The sequence below is a fragment of the Mesocricetus auratus genome, unplaced genomic scaffold, assembly GCF_017639785.1.
Source record: "Mesocricetus auratus isolate SY011 unplaced genomic scaffold, BCM_Maur_2.0 Super-Scaffold_100026, whole genome shotgun sequence".
Classification (NCBI taxonomy): domain Eukaryota; kingdom Metazoa; phylum Chordata; class Mammalia; order Rodentia; family Cricetidae; genus Mesocricetus; species Mesocricetus auratus.
Window position 1 is genome coordinate 6,499,017 of NW_024429207.1, and position 19,752 is coordinate 6,518,768.

A 19,752-nucleotide genomic window follows, 5' to 3' on the forward strand; every position below is an offset into this window, starting at 1 on the left:
AGCGCTGGAGGATCTGTGGTCCAGTCTCCAGCACACATGTAAGCCGGCATGGCTACACGCACCTATAATCGCAGAGAGAAAGATAGATCACTGAGGTTCGCTGGCCACCCAGACAGGGGGAAATGGCAAGTGCCAGATTCAGGGAGAGACCCTGTCTCAAGGAAGTAGGGCGGAGATACAGAGCAGACGGGAGGCAGTTAGTTAGCGGTGGACTTCCGTGTTCTCTTTCAGGCTCACCCACATGTGTACACCACACACACAGATCACACCAGAGCCGCACAAGAGCAAGGCACGCCGTTTGTATTAGTACCTAAAACTCCCGCACTGCGCTCTATACTCAAGGGCCACTAAGTTGCCAATATCCTTATGTTTCACGTTTTTGCATTGTTTTAGAGTACTGGAAACTGTATTTACATTTAGGAAAATTCTAACTTTAAAACTTTCTATACAAGCCGGGCGGTGGTGGCGCACGCCTTTAATCCCAGCACTCGGGAGGCAGAGGCAGGCGGATCTCTGTGAGTTCGAGGCTGGGCTGGACCGACAGCCTCAAAAACAATACAGAGAAACCCTGTCTCGTAAAACTAAAAACCAACCAACCAAACAAACAAAAAAACCAAAAAACAACTTTCTATGCAATTTCTTTAGGGATGAGTTTGGAATCAATGAATAGAGGCAGCATGAAGTTTTATGACTTGAGAAATGAAAATTGGGATATTATTGTTAAAGAAGGATTTTACAGCTTCCTGTTAGTTGTATCTGTTCATGATGAATGAGCCCATAGTGGGCTCCCACCGCAAGTTTCCTACCTTACTCTTCATTTCCCGAGTCTTTCTCCACAGCGTGAGCCACATAATATATGCGACCGTTTCTCTAGTGTTTATCTTTGTTTTAAAATAACGTTTATGAATTGGTTTCCCAGGACTTTAAAAAAACATTTTATTTTTTCCTACTTGTGTGTGTGCAGGAGAGCATGGGTGTGTGTGTGTGTGTGTGTGAGAGAGAGAGACAGAGACAGAGACAGACAGACAGAGACAGAGAGAGAGAGAGTGCATCTGTGTGTGTATGGAGGTCAGATGTGTGTGTGTGTGTGTGTCTGAGTACATCTGTGTGTGTGTGTGTGTGTGTGTGTGTGTGTGTAGGTCAGAGGTTAATATCTGGTATTTTCCCTCTTTTCTCTTTATAGGAATTTTTCATCAGGATTGCTTTGACTTTGTTTTGTGTGTGTGTGTTTTTGTATTAATTTTAGGGTGATTTTTTTCTGTTTCTGTGAGGAATGTCATTGGTGTTTTGATGGAGATTGCATTGAAACTCTAGATTACTTTCAGTCCATTTCACAGTATTAATTTTGTCACTCAGTGAATATGGGTGGTGTGTGGTGATGGTGTGGTGATCATGGTGTGTGGTGTGTGTGGTATGGTGTGTGGTGTGGTGTGTGTGGTGGGTGTGGTGTGTGGTGTGTGTGTGGTGTGGTATGTGTGTGCTGTGTTGTGGTGGGTGTGGTGTGTGGTGGTGTGGTGTGTGGTGTGGTATGGTGTGTGTGTTGTGTGTGGTGGTGTGTGTGTGGTGTGGTGTGTGTTGTGGTGTGTGGTGTGGTATGTGTGTGCTGTGTGTGGTATGTGTGTGCTGTGTGTGGTATGTGTGTGCTGTGTTGTGGTGTGTGGTGTGGTGTGTGTGGTGTGGTGTGTGGTGTGGTGTGTGTGGTGTGTGGTGTGGTGTGTGGTGTGGTGTGTGTGGTGGTGTGGTGTGTGTGGTGGTGTGGTGTGTGTGGTGGTGTGGTGTGTGTGGTGGTGTGTGGTGTGGTGTGTGTGGTATGTGTGTGCTGTGTTGTGGTGTGTGTGGTGTGTATGGTGTGGTGTGCAGTGTGGTATGTGTGTGGTATGTGTGTGGTGTGTGTGCTGTGTTGTGGAGTGTGTGGTGTGTGGTGTGTGTGTGGTGTGTGTGTGGTGTGGTGTGTGTGCTGTGTTGTGGTGTGTGGTGTGGTATGTGTGTGCTGTGTGTGGTATGTGTGTGCTGTGTTGTGGTGTGTGTGGTGTTGTGGTGGTGTGGTGTGTGTGGTGTGGTGTGTGTGGTGTGGTATGTGGTGTGGTGTGTGTGGTGTGTGGTGTGTGGTGTGGTATGGTGTATGTGGTGTGGTGTGGTGTGTGTGGTGGTGTGGTGTGTGTGGTGTGGTGTGTGGTGTGGTGTGTGTGGTATGTGTGTGCTGTGTTGTGGTGTGTGTGGTGTGTGGTGTGTGTGTGGTATGTGTGTGCTGTGTTGTGGTGTGTGTGGTGTGTGTGTGGTATGTGTGTGCTGTGTTGTGGTGTGTGTGGTGTGTGTGGTGTGGTGTGCAGTGTGGTATGTGTGTGGTATGTGTGTGGTGTGTGTGCTGTGTTGTGGAGTGTGTGGTGTGTGGTGTGTGGTGTGGTGTGTGTGGTGTATATGGTGTGGTGTGCAGTGTGGTATGCATTCCAGGAGGAGGTGATCTGTTTCTGGGCTTCTTCTTTGGTGACTTGTGTCCTCCATTTTTCTGGTCTGCTAAGTCACCTGTCTACCACTGCTCTCTGTCACCCCTAATTAAGTTGCTCTGCCTGCTGACTCCCATTACCCTTTTGTGTTGATGTTACTAATTTTTCTGGTATTTTATTTATTTTTACTTTATGTGTTTGAGTGTTTGCCAAAATTGATCTCAGTGTACCATTTTGCAGTGCCCTAGCAGAGGGCATCTGGTAGCCTGGAACTAGAGTTAGGGACAACTGTGAGCCACCATGTGGGTGCCAGGAACTGAGCTCCAGCCCTCTGAAAGAGCAGCCAGTGCTCTTACCTACTGAATCATCTCCCCACGCCTTTTTGTTAGGATTTAAGACAGAGTCCGTCTGTATGGCCCAGATTGGTCATGAACTCATGATCCTCCAGCCTCCAACCCCTAAGTGTAAGGGTGACCTTGCTTGGCTAAGCCTTCCTCTTTAAACAAAACAACCCACTTCTGCTACTTTCTAGAGGGAGTGTAATACGAGTCAATATTGAGCCACAACTGTTACTGGAAATAGCTTAATAATGGGTTTTAAGTTATTTTTATTTAGTGTGTGTGGGGGTGTGTTGTGAGTGAGCTCTCATGTAGAGGCTTACAGCACTGGGTGAGGTCAGAGGACAGCTTGGGTTTCCTCCTTCCACTAAGTTTCAAGGATCAAACTTAGGCCATCAGACTTGTACAGCAGGAACTTTTACCCAATGAGCCATCTCCTTGTGGATTTTCTTCTTCTCGCTCAACTTTTGTTATAAAGTCTTCCAAACATGAAGACAGTAGAATGTCTACTTCAATGCACAAATGCGCTTGTGTGCTTGACAATGAACTCTTTGTATCTCCTTTGTGTGTGTGAGATATTCTGCACATGTGCGTGCCTTTGTATGAAATAGGTATATTTATGTTTGTTTGCTTTTGCTGTAGCATTTGAAGATAGATGGCAGATATTATGTCAATCCTAGAAAGTTTAGCATGTATTTCCCAAGAACAGATGTGTTCTCGTAGGGAAGCATATCATTATTATACAGAAAGAAAGTTTTTGAAAATAGGCCTGCAATATCATCTGACACCTGTGTACAAACCAGTCTACTGTTTAAAAACTTCTACTGTCGCTTTTTATTTCCCTTAGTAAGCTTCTTCCCTTTATAGTTAGTTCAATTAAACGGTATGGTGGCGCACACCTTTTAATCGCAGCACTCAGGAGGCAGAGGCCGGTGAACCTCTGAGTTAGAGGCCAGCCTGGTCTACAGAACAAGTACCAGGAGGGGAGAAATACGAGTTCAGTTAAGGTAAACATACCCCAGTTGACACTTGCTTTTTGAATAGAGCAAATCTTTCCATCTTTTATTTTATTTTGTTTTGACTTTTGGTTCTATTTAATCTTGAACATACTCGCACCCATAGAGTCAGCTGAATTACTAGACATGTGGCCCTGGTAAGGAGAAGTTGGTGAAAACTTACGGAGATAGAACACATTTTATTGCACAGCAAACACGGTGGCTGTTTTTGTACCTCCTGCACTGCTAATCTAAAGCTTAAGGAAGCTCTGGGTTGTGTGGTTCATTAGCTTTTAAAATAAAGAAACAGTATTGATGTTAGGAGTGAGGGGAATTATATTTAGAGCTCTCCAAGTCTAGCCCATGTCACCTTGTCCCCTTTGCCAGCGTTCAGCCTCATGACTTTTGTTTGCCTCATATTGAATCTGAGGCTAAGCTCAAAGGGCATGCATTTTTGTGTATGACTAAGGGCTGATCTCCGAAATTATCAGACATTCCTCGCATTCCATATGTCTAATTTTTAGTGCTTGATGGATCTGGTGCCAGAAGAAAACAGGCTAGAGAGGAGGAGGAAACACCACCAAAGAAAGTCTCCACAGAAGTAGAAAAATCCAGCCATACGTTTAACGAGCAAAGTAAACTCGTGGGATGGAATTGATTTGTAGCATGTCAATGCCATTCCTTAGGCTGCTTAGGAGCACTGCTCAGTTTTCTGATACTTGATTCCTGAAATTTCAATCCAGGAGCTTTAGAGAATCTGTGATTCCTTCCATCTGGATTCGTGGTGTGCTCAGGGCCAGCACACGGCGTTTTAGTAAAATAACTCCTCGTAAGCATTGTGGGAGTGACCTAATGTGACTGATGGGAGCCGTAGAGGTGTGGTCATGACAGTCAGATGTAGTGACCGTACTGAAGGAGTACCAACTGTTGTTTTGTCTCCCCGGGGCTTCGGGAGCCATGGGGGTGTGCAGAGAGGAAGATGTTATCAGTCAGGCATGAAGGTTTCTGTGACAGATAGCACACTCATATTGGTCAGCACTGCTAAGGAAATATGCAACTTGTATACTCCAGCGACCTCTTGCCCATACAGACCTCGAGTGGACTGACGATTCAAATAGGGAAGCACTCACCTAACCCACAAGTGTCAGGGCTGGGCTTCAGACACAGTCATCAGTCACTAAAATGTGCGCTCAAAACTCAGATCTGTCTTGGTCAAATATTACAGCCTCTACAAGTACGTCGAATTAGATTCTCATGTTGATAACTGAAGCACAGATTTTGTAAATTTATTGGGAAATAATTTAATCCTACACAGACATTGTAGGATCCCAGTCAGCAACTTTAAATGTCTGTTGTCTCCTTTGGTGTTAATCAGGAATCAGGAAACGTAAGTAAGAGGAATGTCCCCTCATCTTAAGTAAGGCATCCTATATAAGATATGTGTACAGACGTTCTGTAGATCTGAGTGTAACTGAGTTATATCTAAATAAAAAAATTACCCAGTGTTCCTAAGAAAACCAGTAACATACACGGATGTAGACATCCACTTTCTGCATGTCACGCTCCTTGACCTGGTAAGCACACTGCGGATGTGCTCTCTGTCCAGCACGAGAGCTGCAGGTTTACAGGGGCCGTCTGACTCCTTTTACCGCCTCAAGCTTTCTTTGGAAGAATCAGACTGGATTTGATCGTCTAGGATTGTGGTCTGATGCCTCCCTGGCCCTTAGTGCTGGAGTGCCTTATTAGCCCAGAGGCCTGGTTTCAGGGCCCAGGAAGATCTCAACACCAAATGCTACATGAGATGACTCAGCCAAAGCTCAGGCTTTGCTCACTGCTGCACTCCAGCCTTGGAAGGAAGCTTATTCAGTAAGTCCCACAGGCATGCGCTGAGACCAATGGGTGGTCTGGCCAGGCAAGTTTGACAGAGGTGAGACTTGCTAAACTCTAGTTTTGCATTGTGGGCAGTAAATTTCAGTCCATATGAGATTCATTTGCTTCGTCTCTGAATGCACAACCGCTGTGAGAATATGAAAAGATGAAGACCATAGAGTGGAATGGAAAGGTCAGACGCTTCCCCAGGTCATCGGGTCTTAGCGCTTCTGGCCCTTTCTACGCTGGTAGGCTAGGGGCCTTCATTAGCCACAGCTCTGTGATGTAACTGAACATTCCTTTCAGAAAGAGAGGCTTTGCGGCTGTGGCATCCCAAAACTTCCCCAAGTCCGGCACTTTGCCCCAGGCACTGGCCCACATCATTTAGTGTGTGTGTGTGTGTGTGTGTGTGTGTGTGTGTGTGTGTGTGTGTGTGTGTGTGTGTGTGTGTACGTACCTGTGTGTAGCTGTGTGGCAGGTGCCACTCTTCTGAGGTCACCTTTATAAATCTGCATCGGCCAACATGCTCCTCTAACCTAGAGCTTATCCAAGAGTACTTCATGTGGTGTTGTTTGGGCACCTTTAAAATCCCCAACAACGCCAGATTGTTATAGAACTACCAAAGAGACTGTGGCCTTAACAGTGGAGGAAATAGGTTAGTGACATGAAAAGTTTAAAGCGTATTATTGAGTGAAAAGTAAACAGAAGTAGATCGCTTATGTAAAAAGCATACCACGTATTTTCCTGGCTCCTTGTAAAGTCTAGAAAGACAGGTGATTGTCATAGAAGGAACTTCCTAGGAGAAGGATGTGGGAACTTGAGTATTTGCTACAACGCTGCAGTGTTTTACAAAGATGTATTTTTTAATTTCCTACTAGAATTTTGGCTTTTGCTTGTTTATTTGTTTCGCTTTTCAAGACAGGCTTTCACTGTGTAGCTCTGGTTGTCCTGGAACTCACATTGTAGACCCGACTGGCTTCTAGAACTCACAGAGCTCCCTGCCTTCCAAGCGCTGGGAGTACATTTGCATAACAAGGTTTTAACAGTGATCTTCACAAGTCACCAGCTGCTGTATGGAGGAGAGTGGGGAGGGACGGTATGGGCGGTAGCTCTGGAGGCAGCACTCACACTGGTGGCTTTGATCAGAGAGCTGGTGGCGGAGAGTGACAGTCTTATGAGTTTGTGTCCTGGAGCGCCAGCCTGTAGGACTTTCGTGAACTCAATAAAGGGATGTTGGCAAGGAGGCACCTGGAATGCCTCGGGGTGTGACTTAAGCATCTGGGTTGGTGACACTGCCAGCTTCTAAGACTGGATAGTTTGGAGGGGGAGAAAAGGTTGAGGGGTGCGAGTTTGGAGGGGAAATCAAATACTATACTTTATGTGAATTACTTTTGCTGTGGTAGAAACAGCTGGCTGGAAGTCACACGCTCATTGTTTTTTTCCAGAAGGTATGTCTGTCCCTTGGCATACAAAGATGAAAAACCAGTAGGACTTCTGTGAACTGAGCTAACCAAGAAATGTAAACACTGTGAAATATCAGAATGGGAAAATGTTTTTCAAAGCTTATAAAATGACACTAATTAGTGTCATCCCAGAGATGAAGACGGCTTCCTCAGCAAGGTGCTTGAATCATAAAGGCTAACATGGTGAGAAAGAGGAAGGGGCTTAAGATGGGAGAGTGGGGAGAAAAGTTGCTGATGGGGGGAGCCGCCTTTACGAGAGCGTGCTTTTGCTGCCAGTGTCTTAGGTTCCCTGGGTTTTCTCTGCCTCTTCCGGGCTCCTGTTGGCGTCACAGGGCTCTGCTCTGTGGATGTCCTGCTCCTGAGCTGTGAAATTCTGGAATGTTCCCCTTCTTTGTCATCCTGTCTCAAGCTTCTCTGCTGTTAATGAAGGTATCTTGTTGGAACTAGAGGATTTTTCTTTTTCTTCCCTGACATTGCCTATTTGTAGAACACGATGTCAATAATTTTTGTCAGCCATATTAAATGCAATGTTAGAATTACTAAGTTATAACGTAACTATCAATGGGCCAGACCAGGAAACTTGTAGGCAGAGTGAGCAGGTAGACTTCGTGTGTGGAAGGTGCTTGTGAATGTGGCCTCAGGCAGGTCGTTTTCCTTACCTCTGAAGGTCACTGCCCTTTAACGAATATGGAGTCTTCAGATAGGTAAGAAAAAAGAATCAGTGATTTATCTTTTAAATATTGTTCTGCTTTCAGAGGAGTACAGGTTTCTAACTCACTGTCCTTGGGAGTTTCAGCACATGGCTAGCTAGCTGTTGGCTTTCAGGGTGACAATGCAGGAAAACCTTAGTGAACAGTCTGGTATGTGTCAGGGCTCACCTCATGGCAGCCGGGAAGCAGAGAGAATGCAAGCTGCTTGGTTTTGTTTAGGGTCCTGACCCTGACACTGCGCCTTTGTGAAGAAGATCGTTTTGCGTAACCCGCCTCCTGCCTCTCTCCTCAGGACTGCCTCACCGGCGTTACTTGAAGAATTTTCTGATAGTGTGGCAAGAAGACGCAACAAACATAATTTGTTTCCAAAGGAAGCACATAGGTGGCACTGTGGAAGCCCTGGCCACCATTGTGTACAGGACAAACTACCAGAGGGTAGAGCCAAACTCTGTCTTGCGTCTCGGTGTCACGGCTAAGCGAGCTTGCTTTCAGCTCCTCTGATGGGGTAGTGCCCTCCTTGCAGCTGGTATCACTGCTGGGTTTCCGGAAGAGGAACTGTTAGACTCAGGTTCCTCAGCTAACGGTTGCTTCAGTCCTTTAAAAAAAAAAAAAAAAAAGGAAAGTCAAATGTTTGTTTTATTTAGCCTTGCAACCATCTATAGATTTTTGTTTCGGGGGGGAGGTCCTAAAACGACTTCATTCATTCATTCTATTTACTTATTCGTTTATTTTTGGGAGGTGTGTGTGTGCACGCGCACATGTGGAGGTCAGAAGACAACTTGTAGGAGTCAGTTCTGTCCTTCTACATGTAGGTCCCAGGAATTGCGTTCATGTCACAGGGCATGAGGTCACTCTCGGCTCTGTAGACATCTACTGGTCTAAGACCTTGTTCCCCCAGCCTGGGTACGGTGGAGCAAGTATAAAATAGCTGTAGTCCTACATTTTCCTCATATTTCTTTTCCTGTGTCCCCTTTGATCAGTCCACAGGCGTTCAGTCCCTTTCTAGCCCGTGTCAGTTACCCCACGGGCAGTGGCAAAGGAGGCCACGCCGTAAGCTCACGGCCCCGCTCAGTTCTGCAGTGTGGTTCTGTTCCCTGGCGTCTATGCGGTGTGTGCTGTAGAGGGACAGAATCCAGGATCTTTCCAGAGTTCTTGCGTAAACTTCCTGGCAGGTTCGCACACTTGCCTTCTTCTAGTCACTTTCAGTTTTCACAGTAACTTGACTTATCTGGAGTTAATTGTGCTGTAAGGAAGAGCCAGGATTTAACTTCTGCCCCCACTACTTCCCAGTGTTTTAAAATAACCATCCCGGCCAGGCAGCGGTGGCGCACGCCTTTAATCCCTGCGTTCTGGAGGGAGACACAAGAGAATCTCTGTGAGTTCAAGGCCAGCCTAGTTTACACAGAGAGAGTTCTAGGAAAGGCGGAAAAACAGTAGGAAAGTAAGTGAGTAAATAGAAAAAAATCCCTTCACTCGTTAACAAAGTTAGAAGATGAATAGTATCTTCATGAAATACTTGCAACTTCAAGAGGCTAATAGTTGAAACGTGTCCAGAGCTGCTGTAGATCAGTAGGGCCAATTGATACAACCTTAAGAAGACAGTGAAGCAGCCAGGGAGTCGCCACCTCCTGCAGCTGGCAGACACACAGTTCAGATCCGAACTCGCTGCAGAATCCAAACCCTTGTGGGCCTGGGACATAGCAGCGCAAGTGAAAAATTCCACACCATGAAATCTTATTTCATGCACAAAAGTATTAAAATTATTGTATAAAATTACCTCTAGGCTATGTGTGTAAGACCCATATGAAGCATACATGAATTTCAGGGTTAGACTCGGGTCCCCTTTCCAGAATATCTCATGTACATGCAATATTAAAAAAAAAAAAGATCCAAACCAGAAGCAGGCCTGGTCTCAAGAATTTCAGATAAGAAATCCTTCTTGGTGAGTAGTAATTAGGTTACCCAGCCCTAGACAGTCTCCAGGCTGGAAGGATGTGGGGTGCACATAAACGCTTTTCTGTTGCTCCCGAGTATAGGTGGGCAAAGTCCACGTGCAAGAGAAAAATGTGTGAGAGTTGCATTTTTGTCTTGTCCTCTGATTTGTGTGTCTGTATGTGTGCATGTGTAGGTGCATGTGCACTTGTGTGTGCGTGCACACATTGTCAGAGGCTAGCCTCGGGTACCACCTCAAGAATGCAGTTCCTTTGAGATGAGTCTCTTAGTGGCCTGGAGCCTGTCAAGTAGGCTGGACTGGCTGAGTGAGCCTCGGGAGCCTCCCTCCTCCAGCTCCCCAATGCTGGGATCCTAAGTGCATACCACCAACCACTCCCACATTAGGTTCTGGGAATTAAACTCGGGTCCTCATGCTAACAAGGCAAGTGCTTTACCTACTAACCTATCCCCCTAGCCTAAGCATTACAATGTCTTAGTACTGACATATCTTTAAAAGCATGTCTAACATGCATTGTGGCTTTGCAACTTACAAAAAAATGACATTTTGTAACTTTAGAAATGTGCATATTCTTTGTCCAACTATTAGAAATTTGATAGTAAATTCCAAAATAAAAACACAGGTAAACTGTAATTACTTATAAGTGTGTTCACTGAAAGAAACGGTTTTCTAGGACAAAATAGGTACTAGTAGCAGGTTGCAGCCACACAAAATGGGTGCAGATAATGATAGCTTGAGGGGAACTTATATTGGACTACTTTAACCTAGAAACACTGTGTAGAGTGGCCCTGTTTTTGTGTTTTCTAAAAGTATGTGACTTTATGAACTGGGGAAGTACCAAGCTATTGCAATAACTACCAGTCTGTGGGGAACGGAGGCGCTTTAATAATAGGATATGCTATTAGTCTATGGAGTCTTCATAGTGACAATATAAAGGAGGCATTTTTTTCTTTTTAAAAAATGTGTATGGATATTTTGCTTGCACATGCGTCATTGCATCTTGTGCATGCCTGGCATCTTCAGAAGCTAGTAGTCCCTGTCTCATCCCCTGGAATTGGAATTACAGTTGTGAATCACTGTGTGGGTGCTGGGATTTGAACCCTGGTCCTCTGGAAGAACCCTCAGTGCTCTTCACCATGTAGCCATCTCTCAAGCCCCTAAAGGATGCATTTTGAAGTCGAGATTCAAAACTATGGTGTATGTATAACTTACTTATTCAACTTTGTAAAACCTGTGTATTTGTAATAGTTATGCCCATGCGTATGAGTGCATATTTAATAAACACAGTCTGAGGAAACATCCTATGGGTAACTTACTCCGGCATAGTGTGACTAAAGGGATTCAAAGAGATCCTCCTAGTTCTGCTGCTCTGTAAAAGTCGTACAGGTCCGTTTCAGCCGTTTCTCTGCCTGTTTCCAGAGGGCGTAGTGAGAATGTCGTCTCCAGATGCACAGTAGGTTTGTGTTGTCCGGACAAATCCCGTGTTGAGTGCTCAAGCTTCTCCGCTATTCCCCTTCAACAGTTGTTGCCTGGATGGGCTCCATAGTGTGGTGCTGAGCTCCAGGTCGGGGCGGGGGGGGGTGGGGCATCTCGGGGCACTTCCCTTTGTTTGGACAATAATTTAAGAAGTCCTCTTTTTTTTTTTTTCTCTGCCAACATTCCTGCCTTCTTGGCTGGCACAGCCACTTACATTCTCAAGCCATCTTTCAAAACCAAATAATCTGACAAGCAAATATTTCTTGGCTCTTAGCAGAGAGGAGAGGTCAGGTTAGTGTTTGCTTGACTAGTCTGCTCACTCGCTACATTCTGTTACGTCTCCATTGTCTGTTTTGCTTTTCATTCCGATTCATAACGAAACTATAATGAATAAATAAATCACAAATTTTGATGCAGCTGGAAGATCTCTGCTCTTCTGTCCCATCTCAGGCCTCGATGGCAGCCTTCATATTGTTGTTTGTGCAAATGCACTTACTATGTTTGTATACAGATGGACCTTTTTAAAAATTAGCAAAAAAAAAAAAAAAAAACGAAGAAGAAGAAGAGAAAAGAAAAGAAAAACCAACCAAACAATAAGTAGGGCCTTTCTTTGTAGCCCTGGCTGGCCTGGAGCATAGCAGATCAGGCTGGCCTCGAACTTACAGAGGCTCCCACACCTTTTTTCCTTCCCAAGTGCTGGGGTACATACCCAGCCATAAATGGGAATTTCAGAAAGAATAATTTGTAATCCCTAAGCCTTCCTTCTAATTATCATTTATCTAACCGACACTTATTATATCCTGACTGTACTATGAGGCGGGCTTTGTGCTTAGGGACACCAGGCAAGAGCAGGGCCGAGGGCAGCGTGGAGCATAGAACGTGCTGTGGGTCGTGGCTTACTCTGTTCGGAGAACAGGTAACAGGATTCCTAGACTGCAGAATAGCATGATGGGAAGTTAAGTCAACTTTTAGGGAACAGTATTTTTACTTTATTATTATTGTATGCATTCAGAGGAAGATGGAGAGAGAGAGAGAGAGAGAGAGAGAGAGAGAGAGAGAGAGAGAGAGAGAGAGAGAGAGAGGAGGACTTAGCACAGCCTTTCGGAGTTAGTTTTCTTACTCCACCACGGGCTTCGAGTACTGAACTAAGCCAGCAGTCTTGGACCTGCTAAGCTACCTTGCTGACCAATTCTTGTATTTATATTTTTATTTGTTTTTAATACTGCCAAATTGTGTCATAAAAGCATTGCATTTGAGTGAATGTAGCTGATTTCCCCCTGTATCATCACCAAAACTGAGTTTCCTCGCATAGACAAAGCAAAACCAAGTCAAACCTTGATAGCTTAATAGGCTTAACATGCAGCCTCAGTACTGTTGTACTTGGCATTTCTTTTTATTATTAGGGATGTTGAACGTTTCCTCATTTTTAATTATTTATTGTCTCTTGTGAAAAGACATTATTCACTTGGAGTCTTGGCTTTGCTATGTACTACCCTTTAAAACAACTTACTGAGGCAACATTTATATAACATGGATTAACAATTATCATGTGAAACCATACAATGGCATTTAATACAGACACAGCACTATGTAACCCCAGACCTGTAGTCAGCTTGAAAGAGTCCATTTATCCCTTGCCATTTTCCCAGCATTCTGAGGCGCAGATGAGGAACTGCTTCTCTGACAGATGGCTGGTGGGGGAAGTAATCTGTGTGAGATTTTTGCTTCTCTTCAGCACGAGGAAAGGACTCCTGGGTGATTTAACATGGAGAAGTCATGCCAGTGCTGTGACGTCATATTCAGTCAGAGCGTGATGTGCTGACTGGTGGTGGCTTCCCTGCAGCCGGGCATTCCCGACCTGCAACAGCAACCTGACATGGCTGCTTCAGCAGCCAAGGAAAATGCCGGAAGCGAAATAGAAATGTGAAGGGAAAGTCCATCTGGAATTATGTCTAAGCCCATGTTCCTCTGAAAGAAGGCTGTGTAGTCTCCCCATCAGTTTGAGAGAGAGAGAGGGGAAATAAGGCTGAGTTAGTCTTAAACAGAACATGTCTTGAGAAAGTCCTCTTAAGAGAAAAAGCCTAAGGCAATGTTGAAAGGTGAGACATTGTTTTTATATGTACAAATACTAGATGTGCATGGTTCGTAAGATGTGTGCCCTTCCTCTCAGAAAGACCTTATATCAAATGTCATAGTTAGACATTTAAATCAGCGAGACCACCCACATCTGAAATTGGAGTAGCCTGAGGTATATGTATAAAGAGAGTAGTCACCACACACATATGTACGTACACACACACACACACACACACACACACACACACACACACACACGCATGTGTTTGCATGCTTGCTTGCATGTGAGGTGTGTGTGAATTTACTTAATTTTACTGAGCAAGGTCTCTCCTCACTGAACCAGAAGCTCGTCTATTCCAATGGTCCAGCAAGCCAACTCTCCTGGGGAGTCCCTCTCCCCATTGCTGGATTACAGGTGGCTGCTGTCTCCACTCAGTTTCCGTGTGGGTGATGGGGATCTGAACTTCACAAGCTCTATGTCCACGCAGCCCTTCCCCCCCCCCCCCCCCCAGTCTCTTGATGCAGATTTTGTCTCAGAAGTGCTTGTATCTTTTCTAGAATGGTAGTGTTTGAGTCCTGGGGCAGCTTTTATTCCTATCAGGATACCTGCATTGCTCTAGGGTTCCAGCTAGGTCACCATTCTCCTCACTCTCAGCTTTGGGTTCTGTGACTGAAGATGACCTGCTTCATTTGTAGAGATTCATCTCCTGGTTCTAGGAATGGTGACTCTACAGTTTTGGGTATGCGCTGCTGTTGTTTTGTCCTTGAAGAAAACGAGGCAGTCGAGAGGTTAAAAGCTCTTGCAGCTCTTCCAGAGAACCGGAGTTCGGTTCCCTGCACCCTTGTCATGGGGTCCACAACTGTCCGTAACTCTAGTTCCAGGGCCCCCTACCTCCTCAGTCACTGAATGCTCATGCGCACACATACGCGTAGACAAGATTTAAAAAGAAATTTCAGATGCAACAATGAGAATTCCAGGGACCATTGAGAACTAGAAGAAATGCAGCCTGTTGCTTAGTAGCGTTAGCACGTGCTTTGCCGTGTCTGCTTTGGTGGACTCAGTGTCTCTCTGGTTTGTTGTAGGTTAACGAAGCCCTTGTCCTTCGCTGACTGTGTCGGGGATGAGCTGCCATGGGGATGGGAAGCAGGTTTCGACCCGCAGATTGGTGCCTACTACATCGATCACATCAACAGTAAGTCTTGTTTCAGTGAACTAAAGTATACGAGAAAACAAACCTCCAAAAGCCTGCAGGCACGCATACAGAAGACAGACGGTTGGCTTACAAAGGAAGTTGCCTTATTTTAAATTCTTGATTTTTCTTTTGAATTTAATTGATGTGTTTTCATTTTACATACCCACCACAGTTCTGTGTTGTGTCCCCCACCCTTCCCCATCCCCCATCAACCCCTCCTCCACCTATGCCCCCTCCCACGGGCTTGAACAAGGTGAGACAGGACTGAGCTCGCTCCCCCTTCATCAAGCCTGGGCGAGGTAATCCAGCTTGGGGAACAGATTCCCAAAAGCCATCTAAGCACCAGGGACAGGTCCTGATCTCACTGGTCCTGATCACAAACACACCAAGCTACACAACCGTCACACACATGATGCGGGCCTAGCCTCAGCTGTTAAAGGCTAGGCTCACAACCAAAAACTCTTGTTTCTTAATGATCTTTACTCAACTCCAGTGCCTACTTAAGCACCTAGGGAGTATATAACGAACTATTCTTACTGAGACAGAGGGTGAGGATGTCTGGGTTGTGTGGTTGGCAGACAATGAGTTTATAATCCAGCATAGGTCAAGGGAGCTGTGGGCCACAGGCACTGGGGACCTTTTTCTATGACTCTGTTCCTCTGATTGGAGTTCTCTTGCGTGTCCTAGAAAGAACAGGACAGAGTCTGAACTGGTGTGGCCTGGTGACTGGGAAGAGATGGACAATTGGCCTGGTGGCTGGGAAGGGCGGGCACTCATTAGTGGTTCTGGACATAGCTGTCCTCCTGTGTGTGATTTGCTACTGGCTTGTTGGGGAAGAGCTCTTGCTTTCATAGCTTTTAGATCTGTCAGGGTACTGCTAAGGCAGAGCATTGCCACGGCCATGAGCTTTTTATAAAAAGCTTTATTTTTATTTTTTCATAATGTGCCTATGTCTAGGTATATGCATGGGAGTGCAGGTGCCCCTGGAGTTCAGACCAGGTGGTCAGATCCCCTGAATCACTGGAGCTGGAGTTAGAGACAGATGTGAGCCGTCTGATATGGATGCTGGGAGCCGAACTTTGGTTCTCTGCAAGCACAGTGTGTGCTCTTAGCCACTGAGCCTTCTTTTTAGCCTCCAACCATGCACTTCTAAAAGTACATACTTGGAGTGTTTACATGGATGTTTATTTCTCTATTGTGCCCTTTAAAGGTTTATTCCAATTGTAACACACAGAAGTCAGGATGATTCAGTTTATTTCACTTAAGATTATTTTATAAACTTGAGGGAGTCCATAGTTAATTGATTGGCTATAATTGTAATACCCAGAAGTCAAGATGATTCACTTTATTTTGCAAATATTATTTTTAGACTTGAGGGAATACATAGTTAATTGATTGCCTGTTACCTTATTTTTCTTAGATCTGTTCTTGCATGAAAAGGTTTACAGACAGTATTCTTTGACATCTTTAGGAAAATTATCACTATAGAATATATCACTTAATGCCACCCAGTAATGATTTATAGCTGCCCTCTGTAGGTATGTAATACATTTAAAAATTATTTACCTTATTTTATGTGTATGGATGCGTTGCCTGCATGCGTGTATGAATACATATGTGTGCTGCTGGTCACAGTGGTGAGAAGAAGGCTTCCGGTTCTCTGCGACGGAAGCTGTGGATGCTGAGTCACCATGTGAGACCTGGGACCCACACTGGCTCATCTGCGTGCTTTTTACTGCTAGCCCATTTCTTCAGTCCTGTGTGACGGATTTTTTGAGAGGCCCAGATAGCTTATATTCGTTGTGAATTCTTACAGGTAGGTGAGATTCAGGAGCAGTTACTCTGAAGATACCAAATCAGTGTTCCAAAGTGCACAACGAGTTTGTGTGTGTCTGTGTGTGCTCATGTGTACACATACATGTGTGTGTATGTGTGGTACACATTGTGCATGCTAAAACTTTGGGCTTTGTTAAAGTTAGCTTTTAATTTGTGGGGTCTTAAAATTTTACTTATTTTTAAATGACTGTTAAGAGTCTGTATGTATATCTACACCACTTGAGTGTCTGGCGTCCAGGTAGGCCGGAAGATGACGGTATTAGAGCCTCTGGAACTGGAGTCCCCGATAGTGTGAGTTGCTTATGGTTGCCAGGACTCAAACCTGGGTCCCTTGAAGAAGCAACCAGTGCTCATAACCACTGAGTTATTGCTTCACCCTATTTTGAATTTTTCAAATAAGATTTTCTTGTTAGAGTAGAGTAATAATAAACCATATAAGAATATATATAACCTGCCTCCATCTAATGTATCACGATGGTTTATCAGTGATTGACCACTAAAAGCTATACTCTTTAAGAGTGCAGAGATGAAGTTTAGTAAAATTAAGATCATTAAACACTGTGTTACATCCTTACATAATTGCGCACGCACACACGCGCGCACACACACGTGCACACACACGTGCACACACACGTGCACACACACACACACACACAGAGGAATATCTGAAATAGCTATGTGAGCCTGAAACCAAAAGCCAACAAGTTGTACAGGGTCAACAAAAATAAGCCATCATGGTAACCAAGTGGGAACCTGCCCCAGCTTCCCTCCCCCCACCACAAGCCCTGTGCTGTGAAGCCTCCCACAAAGCTGTCTTCCTTCCTTTGTCTGGACGTCATCCTACCTACCCCATGGGTACTGCTTAATGTCTTCTCCATCTAATCCTTCTCTCCTGTTCAGTATCTTTGCCATTTTGTACTGATTTAAAAAGTTTCTTCTAATACTTTGTCTGTGCGTGTGTTTAGACATGGTCTATGTAGCCCCTGCTGGCCTAGAACTTGTTATTTAGACCAGGCTGGCCTCAGAGTCACAGCCATATACCTACCTCTTTATCCTGAGTGCGAGGGTTAAAAGCATTGGCCACTACACCCAGTCCTTCAGTATTTACTTTATGACCCTAAACCAAAGCTACAAAAGAAGAAACACTAACAAATTTCCCCATGCCCTCTGAAATCTACCTGTCCATACGTACCCCAGGATAGCTATGAATGGAACCCAGTCCAAGATCATTACTTAAATAAACGTTGCGTTTTTGTGCATGTGACTTGTTTTGCATGCTTCTTGGTATGAATCTTAAAGATGCTAACGTGTGTCAGTATGTCAAAAGATTAGACATTGCACGTGTCCCTTATTGGATTCTGTCCTCTTTGTGGCAGGCTCCCATGGTCTCAGTGACCTTCACCTCTCCTTTCAGAGACACTCTTGCTGAGACACCTAGATGACAGCTAGGCAACACTGTAATTTTGTCTTCTTGGACTTGTCACCATGGGTCATCCCTTTTTCCTGGCTCCTCTGGATTTCATGGGATCTTTCTCCTAGAGGTCCTTTTCCAATACCCTTCTAGAACTATCTGTTCAGATGTCTCTGCTCCCAGGAGGCTTCTGATGCCCTCTCCACTGTGCATTTCTCTTCCCATGGATTAGGTACCTTAGCCCATTAATTTCTGTAATTCTTGGTACCTAGGAGAATTTCAGAGCTTTGTCGTCTTGCACTGTATTTGTTTGCCTTTCTCGACTCTTCACCAGCCCTTGGGCCTCTTGGAGGCAGCAATGGCATCTTCTGTATTTATACTTGGATTCTGTCCAATGGAAGACTCATGGAAGGGAAGCTGTGTCACAGAATTCAAAGAATAACGACTGACGTTTAGAAAGGATTTAAAGTGCATTTAAGCATATGCTATACGTCAGAATGCAACATTCTGAATATATATAAAACCTTGATTATCAGAACATGAATTTTTCAGCTCTCCACTTTACTTTATTATATTATTGTGGCCCTAGTGGCCCGATGGATTTACTATGCCCCGAAGGACCCAGGTTAGCAACAAGTAGTCTCCTTACTGAGACGGAGCTGCCTGCTGTCTCATTAATCTTTGAGACATTCCTGCAAAGTAGTTTATCGGGAGCAAATGGTATTATCTCTTCTTAGCAGCTGCTCCACACATGTTGTGTTTTGACATTGTGTAGTTTCAGCATTATTTCCTCTTTATTTAGATAAAAAATGCAACAATGAATGTTCAGTTGCTTAATAGTATTGCTGCTGCAAAATATTCTTAAATATTAGCAGTGAAGGATTTGACCTTGACAGAGAAAGTAGCCTCGGGCCTTGTTTCATGTTTGCATTCCACCTTCCTGGTGTGTATGTGTGTGTGTAACACACATAAGGACAAGGCTGTTTGTACTCACCTAGAAAATAAGTGTGTGCCGGGCGGTGTTGGCGCACGCCTTTAATCCCAGCACTCGGGAGGCAGAGGCAGGCGGATCTCTGTGAGTTCGAGGCCAGGCTGGACTGACAGCCTCCAAAACAATACAGAGAAACCTTGTCTCGTAAAACAAAACAAAACAAACAAACAAACAAAAAAGAAGGTAAGTGTGCTATTTATAAAGTTTTGATACTATTACTACAACCAGGAGGAAACCAGTCTTAAAAGATTTATTTGTATGTGTATGCATGAGCCTACATGAGTTTATGTGCAGCATGTGTGTACAGAAGCCAGGGGAGTCAGGAAGAGGGCATGGGATCCCTGGAGCTAGAGTTACAGGAGGTTTGAGTTGCTACATGGATACTGGGACCATCCCAGGCCCTCTGCAAGAACAGTTATTTAGCACAAGTCCTCAGGTCGACTCCTCAGCCCCAGGAGAACAGCCCTTTTGTTTTGTTTTGTTTTTCAAGACAGGGTTTCTCTGTGCCACTTTGAGCCAGTCCTGAAACTAGTTCTTATAGACCAGCCTGGTCTCGAACTCACAGAGATCCGCCTGCCTCTGCCTCCCGAGTGCTGGGACTAAAGGTGTGCACCACCAACGCTCGGCTGAGAGAACAGCTTTTTAATAGCTCACGCTGCCACGGTTTTTTACTTTAGTGATGGAAGTGTTGTTAACACACAACCGCACAGACACCACCTAGCTTCTCAGAGCTTTGGCTAACATGTAGTCCTTTGTCACTGTCACTCCTAACAAGACACAGGATAGTTCTGCCATTCACTCAACCTTTCTTCTCTGATGCATTGTCCAGATTTCCATCACCATAGCTTAAATATGCCTTCACTACTGTAAAAGACTGTGGGATGGCTTAGGATGACAGCTTTTTCTTTTAAAAAGAAAGGAAGGAAGGAAGGAAGGAAGGAAGGAAGGAAGGAAGGAAGGAAGGAAGGAAGGAAGGAAGAAGGTGTCTCACTATGCAGC

At 44.8% G+C, this 19,752-nt stretch overlaps 1 protein-coding gene and 1 long non-coding RNA gene across 3 annotated transcripts in view; both read left to right on the forward strand.

Moving 5' to 3' along the window:
• Wwc2 (WW and C2 domain containing 2) overlaps positions 1–19,752 on the forward strand; it is a 154,470-nt gene that overhangs the window by 51,566 nt on the left and 83,152 nt on the right. For both annotated transcript variants that reach the window (XM_005066684.4, XM_040731738.1), the window contains exon 2: positions 14,406–14,515. In XM_005066684.4, coding sequence (XP_005066741.1) covers positions 14,406–14,515 — 110 coding nt within the window. The remainder of the gene's footprint in view (positions 1–14,405; positions 14,516–19,752) is intronic.
• LOC121134108 lies at positions 2,414–8,490 on the forward strand. The gene is made up of 3 exons (XR_005871128.1): positions 2,414–6,717; positions 7,092–7,292; positions 8,112–8,490. It is a non-coding gene; the product is annotated as an uncharacterized LOC121134108 (long non-coding RNA).